Source organism: Passer domesticus, chromosome 29, assembly GCF_036417665.1.
Source record: "Passer domesticus isolate bPasDom1 chromosome 29, bPasDom1.hap1, whole genome shotgun sequence".
NCBI classification, from domain to species: Eukaryota; Metazoa; Chordata; class Aves; order Passeriformes; family Passeridae; genus Passer; species Passer domesticus.
The window spans coordinates 3,564,537-3,575,222 of NC_087502.1; the positions used below are offsets into that span (position 1 = coordinate 3,564,537).

Sequence of the window (10,686 nt, forward strand, 5' to 3'; positions counted from 1 at the left end):
AGCCGGTGAGTGAGCGGGGCCAGCGGCAGAAGCCGGGCCGTGCTGGGTGGGGATGAGCCGAGGCCCGGCAGGGTGGAAGCCGCCAGGACGCCTCGAGGGGGAGCGGGCGTGGGACCAGCTCAGGGCACAGAGCATCCCGGGCTGGCTGAGGGGCTCCCCAGCCCTGGCACAGCATCGGCCCCCACTGATGACATCATGCTCCTCCCACAGCCCGATGGCACCAGCGCACCCCTGGAGATCGTGCTGCTGGACAAGGTGTCCACTGGCTTCCCTGGTGTCGTCCAGCTACTGGAGTGGCTTGAGCTCCCCAAAGACATCTTGATGGTGCTGAAGTGGCCAGAGCGGTCTCAGGACCTGCAGCATTTCATTCGGGCACGGGGGTTCCTGTCCGAGGAGGTGGCGCGGCAGCTGTTCCGCCAGGTGCTGGAGGCCGTGCGGCACTGCACCGGCTGAGGGGTCCTGCCCAGGGACATCAAACCAGGGAACATCCTGGTGGACCTGGCCACCGGGCAGGCCAAATTGATTGACTTTGGCTGTGGCGCCTATCTGCAAGACACAGCCTACACTCACTTTGCAGGTGAGCCCACGCAGGGGTGTGCTTCTAGTCACAGCATCTCAGGGCCCAACATCTCACAGCCCAAAATGGGTGTGGCAGCAGGAATTCTGCCTTTTGCTGTCCTTCATGGCACTGAGATTTTAGCCAAGTTGCTTTTGAGCAGGCCTTGGTGGGGAGCCAGCTTCCAGCCCTGCTGGCAGCCTTTGCCCACCACTCTGCCCAGGACTGGGGCTGGGACTGGGGCAGCCAGCCTGACAAAAACACCCATGGGTGGGGGTAGCAGAGAGAGGGGACCAGAACCAGTGCCCCAGCCAGTTTGGTGTGCAGGTGAGAACTGCTGTGGTCTGCTCCACTAACCTGGTTTGCTTTGGGTTCATAATGTTTTTTGGGGCAATGCAGGCAGGGAGGATGAAGGCATGGTTTTTCCCCAGCACTGAGTAGGTTTTTCCTTGTCATGGTTGGGCCTTGCCAGGGCTTCCGCTGCCCTCTTCTGACACCAGTGGCTTCTTTTCCAACCCTAAGTCTGTACACCAGTCCCAGGTGCTGGTCAGAGAGCAGTGGGTCACCCCGTGTGCCACTGGTGCAGCCCCCACACGCCCAGGGATGCTGGGGCCAGGCTCTGGGAGCAGCAGCATTCCCCTGCTGAACTCCATCTGTATTCCATCGGAACATGGTCCTACAGCCCCCCAGAATGGACCCAGTTGGGCTGGTACTATGGCGAGCCAGCTACCATCTGGTCCCTGGGCATCGTGCTGCACCAGATGGTCTGTGGGGAGCACCCATTCAGGAGGGGCCAGAACATCAGCTGGGACCATCAGCTCTCGCTGCCACAACGGCTCTCTCCAGGTGGATCCTCATCTCTGGGCACGGGGGGAATACCAGTGCTGGGAGAGAGCAGCGGGCTGGTGAGCATCCCGCTCTGGCCGCTGCTGAGGAGGTGGCACGTGTCCTGCTCTCCTCCAAAACAAAGAATTGATGGGAAAGTTTAGGCTCAGCTCTGAGCACATCCAGCATGGCCTGGACATGTGAATAGTGGGGCAAAGCCAACAGGAGCCTTCTCCAGCTGATGGGCAGTTTCTGGTTTCTCTGCCCAAAGTGCCAAGATCTGATCAGGTGGTGTTTATCCATGCTGGACTTAGAAAAGCCCTCATTAGAAGAGCTGTTCTGTGATCCTTGGGTGCAGGATATTCATCTGCCATGGAAGAAGGGAGAGAGCCACAGGCCTACTTTGATCCTGGGCCTGGGTAAGTTAGAGCTCCACACATGCCTTGGCAATGAGAAGCAAAGGAACCCAGACTTTTTTTTCCTGCCTGTGTCACTGTACAGACTTTTTTGTCCTGTCTATGTCGCTGCCCAGGGGTCATCAAATGGGAACACACAGCCCTTGTGCTGGAGCTGAGCTGCTCTGCCCAGCCCTGGTGGCCGCCATCCAAGCAGGTTTTGCTTGTCCTGCTTCCCTGACAGCTGGGGCCCTGGGCAGAGCCCTTACAGCCTGGTCTCACCCCAGGGAAGGAGAAGGAGCCCCTGGAGAAGCTGTACTGGGTGGGAATGCTGCTGCTGCTGGAGACAGCGAGGATGACATCAAGGATGACAACCTCTTCCTCCACCTGGCCACTGGCCAGCTGAAGATGATGGACTTCAATCTGGCACCTTCTTCAAAGCCAGGCTCCACAGCAAATTTGCAGATGAGTCCACACCCAGGGAAATGCTCCCAGATTTGGGCATTGCCCAGCCTGGCTGGGAACCAAAGGTTCCCCCTTGGCTGGGGTGGATGCAGCTGATCCTTCAGTCGGCTGCCCAGCTGCTTTTGGCAGGGCTGGGGGATGAGTTGGGGTGGGTACGAAATGGGAGTGGGCTCCTGGCCCTGCCAACAGCCCCCAGCACCCACCGTGGCCTGGGCTGGGGCTGGAGCTGGGGCAGCCAGCCCGACACAAACAAACCCCCATGGTGGGAGCAGAGGTGGGAGTCCAGAACCTGTGCTGGGGCTGCTTTGCTGTGCAGTCAAGGATGGGCTTGGGCTGCTCCACTGCCTTTGTTTGCTTTGGGATCACGGTTATTGAGGGGGGCAGTGCAGGAGAGAAGAGAGAAAGTGTGGGCTTCCCTCACCCATGGCTGGGTTTTTCCCTAGCATGTAGGGGTTGGGCCTTCCTCAAGGCCCTGACAGAGATACAATTTTTGACCTTTTTTCTTGTTTTCCCCTTTTGTCTGTAATCTCTTTTCAATAATTTGTTGTTTGTTTTTCTAGATGAAGCATTCTAGGTGGGGTCCAGTCTGGATTAGGAAGTGCTTGGGAGCAGCTGTGGCGTGGATGGGCCGTGCCCTTGGAGAAGGCTGAGGACATCGTTTGGGACCAGCTTTTCTTCCAGCCGTGGATGGCGTGAGGTGGGTCCCTGTCTGCTTGGCAGGGTGGGATCAGAGCTTTTGGGAGATGGCAGCGAGCACAGGAACATCCCACTCTGGGCAGCTGCTGAGGGCTGGATGTGCCATGGCTGGCTGCAGGCTGGGAACGTGTCCTGCCCTCCTGCTCTGCTCCCCAAGGCAGCAGTGATGGGCAGCTCTGGGCACAGCTCTGGGCACAGCTCTGGGCACAGCCAGCATGGCCTGGGCACTGCAGGCATTGGAACAAGGGGACAGGAGCCCTCAGCTGACGGGCAGCTTCTGGTTTCTCTCCTTGCAGCCAGGCTCTGTGGGTGCTGAGGCTGCTCTGGGCTCTGCCAGGGCTCTGCTGGAGCTCAGCACCGGGCCAGAATCAGCCAAAGAAGAAATGGTGTGACCTGCAGCACAGACTTGCTTGAGCATTTTGGCAACACAGCTCAAGTTTGCAAAGTGTACATCTCCAAGAGAAAACATGACACCCCCAAAAAATAAACTTGTTCAATAGCCTCAGAAATGAAATCAATCTGGGATGACCCCAAATGACATTTTTCAGCTTGCTCAAGTTGTAGCTCAGCCCTTCTCTGAACAGTTCTCTCCCCCACCTGCCTTTTACTTCCCAACTGCTCCCTCTTTTCCCCCAGTGAGTTCCCAGCCCATGGCAGTCTCCATCACACTGTTGCCTTCCTTGGTGCCCCTCACTACGAGGAAGGCTGAGTCCCAGGCTTAGGGACTCATCCTGTCGCTGGCTGAGGAGCAGCAATGTCTCAGAAGTCCAGTGGCATTTTAGTCTCATTCAGAGCCACTCTCCAGCCCTCAGCTCTCCTCACTGCTGAGCTCCCACTGCCTTTTCCTCGTCTTTGCAGCAGGATGAGCTCTGTGAATCCCCTTGAGCCAGCCCACTCTTCCCAGCCCACACACCCACCTCAGTGAGGCTGAAGCTGAAGCTTCTCTGTCTCCTCTGGCACACCAGTCCAGTCCCCTGTGCGGGGAACCCCAGTCCCAGAGCACAGCACACAGCAGTGCAGTCCGGGCTGGAGCAGCTGCCCTGCAGCCCTGGCTTGGCTCTTTGTGGCAGCTGAATGCTCCCTGTTTCAGCTGTCCCTGCAGGATGGCCCCAGGGCAGAGCCCAGCCGGGCTCCCACTGCAGTCCCTGGAGCTTGGGGCAGACAGTGCTCCCAGAGCTGAGGTTCACGGGGAGCACCCGGAGCTGTGCCTTGCACTCTGCTGCCGTGTGTCACAGCACAGGCTGGCTTGTACTGTGTGACTGTACCAGCCCCTGGTGTGACTGACAGGGCCTCACCCACTCACATCTCTCCCAAGGCTGCAGCATTTCACTGGCCAGAACCTGAAGGGGCGTAGAGATCAGACCAATGACATTTTCCAGACTGGGTTTTTCAAAGGCCCTTTCTAAAGAAGGGCTGGAGAATAAACGCTGTTTGCCACATGGACATTGGGGTGAGTGGTCTCTTTGTCTCCAACCCACCCCCCTGGGCCAATGTTACAGCCACCCATCCCCCTCGTGCCTTCCCACTGCCTGTCCTGTCAGGGCTTCCACAGCCCCTCATCCCTTGGTGGCTCAGTCCCCTCAGGGTCTTCCCCAGCCTGGCCAAGCTGCTCAGCAGCAGCACTGCAGCCCCACAGGAGCTCCAGAGGAGCCCCATCAAGAGGCACCTGGGAGCCCTCAGCAATCCAGCCAGCAACACACGGCCAGGAGGACACGGATGACGGTTCCTGCCTGGCACAGGGCTTGTGGCCATCTCCAGGCACTGGTCTCACCGGAGTCCAGCACCTCCGGCCCCTGCCCATCCGCTCTGTTGGCAGCACAGAGGCTTCAGCAGAACCACCAAAGGCCAAGGGGCTTCTGGCCACTTTTCCTGCAACACTGCACACCTGGGCAGCTTGCTGAGCCCAAGCACCCTTTTCCCCTCTTCCCCCATGCCCTGCAGACCCTGGGCAGCAAAAGAAAGATCCTGGGAGTCTGTCTATTACAACACATCTATATTCATTTGCTACAGAAAAAAAAAACGAAAGAAGAAAAGAACAGTATTAAAGAAATAGAAAATCCACGCTGGCTTGGGTGGCCCCAGCAGACAGAGCCGCTGCAATCAGCTCTCTGCAGAGCTCCAGCAGCGCAGGCAGCCCAGCCCCAACAGACGAGGCCGTGTCCTCCATGCCCTGCGGAGCTGATCCTGCAGCCTCTGGAAGAGAGAGTATCGCTCACTCTGTAGTGCCCGGAGGACATCCAATGTTTGAAGTGCCGCATCTGACACGGCACTGCTGATGTCCTCTGCCAGGTGTTCAAGGGCTGAAAGAGAGAGGAACAGAGCCATGGTCAGATCCCAGAGCTGAGGGGACCCGAGGAGAGCCCCCTGCCAGGGCCATCCCAGCCCGCTCTAGCCATGGCCAGGATGGAGCAGGGACCAATGGGCTCAGCCCGAAGCTGCTGGCCATGAATGCCCCAGGTGGCCCTGAAATCTCTGTGTGCTCTGCCCACGCCGGCCCTGGTCCGCACAGGGAGCAGAGCCCTCCGCAGCCGGGGCAGGGCTCGCAGCTCCCACCGCCAGCCCCCACTGCCAGCCCGCTGCCCTCACTCACCGCTGCAGATGAGCTGGAGCTCTTCCCTCTTCCCCCTCAGGTGCTGCCCGGCCATGCCTGGCAACACAGAGTCTGTCACGGCGCCAGCGGCACAGCTCCGTGCCAGCGGCGCTGCCGGCGCTGCAGCCACACGCCCTGCTGGCCCGGCAGGGCTCAGCCCGGGCCACGCCGCACGCTGCCACCCGAGGGCACGGCTGCCAGAGGCCGGCAGAAGCGCCGAGCCCAGGCGGGGCTCCGGGGCGCCGGGCCCGGACAGCGCTGCCGGGGCAGCGGGCGGGGCTGGGGCTGAGCTGCGGCGGGCTGGGGAGGGAGCCCGGGGTCGTGGCTCACCCGTGAACCTGATGGCTGCCGCTCGCAGGGACTCCTGTGGGTTCCGCAGGTATGGCAGGGCCTGGCGCAGGTGCTCGGCCGCTCGGCTCCTGTCCTCTGCTAGCTGCAGAGAGCGGCAGCAGGGAAGGCTCGGCGCGGGCTCAGGCCCTGTGGTGGGCGCTCCCTGCGCCCAGCCCCGGCCTCCCCTGCCCGCACAGCCCTGAGGCGCGGCCAGCAGCCGCTGGCGCCGGGCTCTGGAGGGGGCAGAGGGCCGGCTGCTGCCCGGGGAGCCGCGGTGCCGCCCCGGCCCGCAGCCCCGCCGGGCCGCGGCTCCATCGGCCCCCGGCTCGGGCCCACAGGAGCCTGGAGAAGAGCCCGTGCGGCCTCGGGGTGCAGCAGCGGGCAGGGGCACAGCTGCCGGTGCCGCACACTGAGCACAGTGCTCAGGGGGCTTCTCCAGGCTGAGGCTGGGGCTTCCAGGCCATCCTTACCAGGCACTTGGTGAACTTCCACAGCTTCTTGTTCTTCAGCTGTTTTTCAAGATCCCTCCTCTTCAGGAACTTGGCCACACAAAGCAGCGTTTCCTGAGAAACCTGGAGAGCAGCAGAGATGCGGAGATGGCCCCACAGCCCAGGGTGCAGGACCCGCGTCCCTGTGCCAAGGCCTGGAGGAGGCTGCAGCCCGGCAGGCGCCAGGGCAGGAGGCAGCCGAGCCCCCTGCCAGGGGACAGCAGCAGCCCATGAATCCTCACCTGTGCCACAAGCCGATTCTCATCATGGCAGTGGAAGAAGAGTGGCAGCAGGCTCTGGCGCAGGGGTGTCTTCAGGGCCTTTTTTTCCTTTTTCTGTGGAAGAGTCACCAATGTTCGGAAGAGGAGTATGGAGAGCACCTGCACCTGGTTATTGTCCTGTATGAAAGGAAGAGAAAAAGACCTCAGCATTGGCTGCACGGGGCTCAGCTTGGCGCAAGCCTGCAAATCCACAGGGCACAAAGTGTCTGGGCAGCACCCAGTGGCCATGGCTGAGGGCAGCGAGCCTTACGTGGTCAAAGAGTGGCAGGAGTGCCTCAACCAGCTGCAGTGTGATGGGGCCGGCTATCAGCGTGTCATTGTCCAAAATAATAAAGCTGAGTAGCATGACCGTCATGCAAACTATCTCTCCATCTGTGTCCTGCAGGAGCTCCACAAGGCTTTCAGTCAGGCTCCACATTTTTTTGGTCTGTTCGGAACACAAGTTGGTGAAATGCCATCCTGCTGTGGCAGGGCCCAGAGGCCAAAGGCCTATCCTGAAGCACTCGGGCAGCTGTAGCGGGAGGCAGGAGAGCTGGGAGCAGCTGCCCCAGCACCCAAAGCCCAGCCAAGCCCAAAGGACTGCATTGCCCAGCTTAGCCCCTGCCCCCTTCTCACCATGGAGGGCTCGTCAGTGAACTCGAGAAGGGCCCTGAGTGCCAGGTGACGCCTCTCCCTGCACTCGCTCCGCAGGTGCCTTGACAAGATTTGCAGGACTCTCTGAGCACCGCGTTCACTCAAGTCCAGGAACTCGAGGACCTGAAAGGCACAGGGCAGTGACAGGGGAGCCGGCCAGCAGGAGCTGGAACCGCAAAGGGCTGGGCCCAGGCAGCAGCACAGGCACGGGCACCGTCCCAGGCAGCTGCGGCTACGAGAGGGCAGAGAGCTGGGAGGCAGCGCTGGCCATCAGGCTCACCTCCGCAAGGAAGGCCAGGGCGGGCAGCTCCCAGCGTGGCTCCTGTGTGCTGAGCAGCCGGAGCAGGTAGCGAGCGATGCGGGAGCACAAGGAGATGGAGACACAGGACATCTCCCTGGCAGGAGAGAAAGTCACCAAGACTGTGGGCCATGGGGACAAAGCTCTGCCAGGACCGACTCACAGAGGTCTGGTCTTTCCCCAGCATCCTGCAAGGGACCCTGGGCTATTGGGGAGGTGGCTCCTTGTGGGCACCCTCCTCTCCCAGCCTTTTCCAGTCTGCTTGGCTGTCCCTCGGTGACAAGGCCCTCTGGCCCGCGACCATGGGGACTGTGTGGGGCACCCTGGGCACAGAGCACAAATGTCAGAGGCAGCGGGGAGAAGGGGGTCTCACCTGGCCAGCAGAGCCACGGCATAGTGGTGGGTGTCAGCACACAGCAGTGTGTCCCAGCCACACGCTGGTGCTTCCATCGCCACCACCACATCCTCGTGCTGCATTCGGCAGAGCAGGGACTTCAGGGTCCGCACTGCAAACCTGCGTGCAGAGCAAAGCCCCGGTCACGCTGGGAGCACTGGCTCCTGCCCAGGGACGTGGCAGGGACAGGAGGAATGGGATGGAGCACCTGTTGGGGCTGGCGGCAAGGTCATATTGCTCTTGGCATCCCTTCCAGAAGGTATCCACCTCCTCTGGCATATCCAGAGTGGTGAAGAACACTTGGAAGAGCAGATGCACAAAGAGGCGGGGGAAATACACCGTCACCACGTGTGGGACACAGGGAACCTGGAGGATCTTCCACATCACCACAGTGGCCTGCAAAGGACAAAGCCCCCTGAGACAGCGCTCAGTGTCGAGGTGTCTGTGTGGCAGGGCCTGAGCAGGGGAGGGAGAGGCCCAAAGAGGTGGAGGGGGAGCAGGACCTGGTGCCCCTGAAGCTGCCCCGAGGCCAGGTTTCAGCCCAGCGCCTGAGGCAGGGAGATGCAGTGGGGGAAGGAGGATGGAGAGCTGCTGGAGAGGCGGCTTTGGGGCCAGCAAAGGCCAGTTGCAGAAACTCACAGCCAGGACCAAGACACCCGTTTTGTCCCCATCGGAGGTGCACATGCTGTGCTCGGGCCAGCTCCCCAGCACATCCAGGAGTATCAGCAGCGCGGGCTCCGCAGTCCTGGGCGAGCACATGATGCTCTTCCACATGGTCAGAGCAGCTCTGTGGGGTTAGAGCTCTGTCTCAGGGGGGTCTGGGACACAGCACTGTGGCCTGGGCAGCAGCGGGGACCTGAGCTGGCTGCCAGCTCTGCCCCTGCCCACTGCCACTTGCCAGCAGCTCCCAGCAGCCCAGCCCTGTGGGGACAGGCCCCTGAGGGGCCGTGAGGGAGCATGGCAGCAGGCTCGGGGACTGACGTGCCAGGGCTGGCAAAGGGAGCAGCCAGAGGGCCCTGGAGCTCTCTGTTGCTCAGACAGCTGGGACAGGCTGTACAGGCTGATGGGCTGGGGAGCCCTGAGCGCTCTGGGCAGGCGGGCCCCATACCTGTCACAGGATGGGGCCACACGCAGGAGCGTCACCAGTACGTCAGCGGGCTGTGCTTCGGTGAGATCCAGCAGGGTCCTGTTCAGCCTGTGCTCAGCAAACTGATTGACCATGAGCCACTGGTGGATGTACCTGACCATGGCGGGCACCTGGAGAAGGCACGGGGAGACTTGGACAGCTGCCAGAGGGAGGAATGTCCCCACCTTGCCCAGAGAAGTGCTTCCCATCCCACCACACTGCCATGGCCTCAAAGGCTTCCAGTGACCAGTGGGTGTTGCTTGGGAGGCCAAGCAATTCCTGGGTGGATCAAACCCTGGCCACGGACTGCTTACTTGCTTTGGATTGCAAAAGCCCTCCTCTACCAGCATATCCAGCAGGGCAGCACTGGTCTTGGTTTTAAAGATGTGCGAGTATGCTCTGAGCCCAGTGCCCACGGTGCTGGTCTCTTCCTCCCGAATTCTCTTGATTAATTTGCAAACCAGCTGTAGGAGAAGGGCAAGAAACCAAAGGGATGTTCCACAGAATGCTCCAAGCATGGTGACAGCAGGCCCAGCCCAGGTGGGCATGGCTGCAGGTACCTGCGCTGTTCTGTGGAAGAGGCCACGGCTGGATTGCTGCTCTTGTGTGCGCTCCACGGCTGCATCTGGCAAAGAGCGAGCGCAGCCAGAGCTGAGGGGCTGCAGGAGAGGCCGGAGAACACAGCCCAGCCCTGCACTGCCCAGGCAGGGACAGCCCTGGGATGCCCCAGGGGATGGAGCACAGCTGCTGCAGGGTGTCTGCCTGGGCCCTCTTCCGTCCTGTCCATAGGTATGGCCCAGGAGATGGATGGGATGGGATGGGATGGGATGGGATGGGATGGGATGGGATGGGATGGGATGGGATGGGATGGGATGCCATGGGATGGGATGCCATGGGATGCCATGGGATGCCATGGGATGCCATGGGATGCCATGCCACGGGATGGGATGAGTTGCAAGGGGATGCACTGGGATGGGATGGGATGCTATGACACCAAGCTGGCTGCAGGCACCAACCCTGTATCCCAGCTCTTGCACTCACTCTCCTGCAGTGGCTTGAACAGCACCACCTCTTCCATCTCCTGTGCTGGGGCAGCTCCAGGGCCTTCTTCCTCTTCCTCCACCCAGGCCAGCTTGGGTCTCTGCTCCATGTCACTGACTGGATTTTTGGCTGCTTGCAGGAGAGGTGCCTCGGAAAAGCTCCAAGTCAGCAAGTCCTGCAGTCGTGCCTGGAAGGCACCTTCAAGAGCGAAGCCTCAGGAGGGCTACAGGACAGCACGTCCTGCACTCTGCTCTGGAGAGCTCCTGCCACAAGGGCAGGAGAGTCCTGTCAAGGATGGTGGTCTGGCCTCGAGGGCACTGGCAGCAGGATGGGAGATGCCTCCGGGGCACCAAGGCCCACGGTCTGCCCTCGAGGGCACCTGCAGGAGAGAAGCCTCGGGAAGGCCACGGGTCAGCAAGTCCTGTGGTCTGGCCTCGAGGTCAGCTGCAGGAATAACACCTCGGAAAGGCTCCGGGTCAGACACGAACGAGTGTGCTGTGTGGGGCTCCTCACAGCACTGCTCTGTCTCGTCCTGTCCCGTTGTGTGCTCCAAGCACTGTGGAGTGTT

At 61.1% G+C, this 10,686-nt stretch overlaps 1 protein-coding gene across 1 annotated transcript; it reads right to left on the reverse strand.

Moving 5' to 3' along the window:
• Window positions 1-5,037: 5,037 nt before the first annotated feature.
• LOC135287294 (uncharacterized) lies at window positions 5,038-10,686 on the reverse strand. Its single transcript, XM_064400644.1, has 15 exons — window positions 10,119-10,686; window positions 9,638-9,702; window positions 9,392-9,541; window positions 9,060-9,208; window positions 8,591-8,738; window positions 8,160-8,347; window positions 7,931-8,071; window positions 7,540-7,654; window positions 7,242-7,382; window positions 6,877-7,053; window positions 6,588-6,743; window positions 6,328-6,429; window positions 5,858-5,960; window positions 5,528-5,584; window positions 5,038-5,237 (listed from the first exon to the last, which is right to left on the reverse strand). The coding sequence occupies exons 1-15, from the start codon at window positions 10,225-10,227 to the stop codon at window positions 5,038-5,040; spliced, it is 2,001 nt and encodes a 666-aa protein (XP_064256714.1). The 5' UTR covers window positions 10,228-10,686.

Coding starts and splice junctions, on each gene's coding strand:
- LOC135287294 (XM_064400644.1), bottom strand. CDS start 10,227: ATGGAGCAGAGACCCAAGCTGGCCTGGGTGGAGGAAGAGGAAGAAGGC. Junction 9,703..10,118: donor GTTCAAGCCACTGCAGGAGA/GTGAGTGCAAGA, acceptor GCTCTTTGCCAG/ATGCAGCCGTGGAGCGCACA. Junction 7,383..7,539: donor CCCTGGCCTTCCTTGCGGAG/GTGAGCCTGATG, acceptor TGTGCCTTTCAG/GTCCTCGAGTTCCTGGACTT.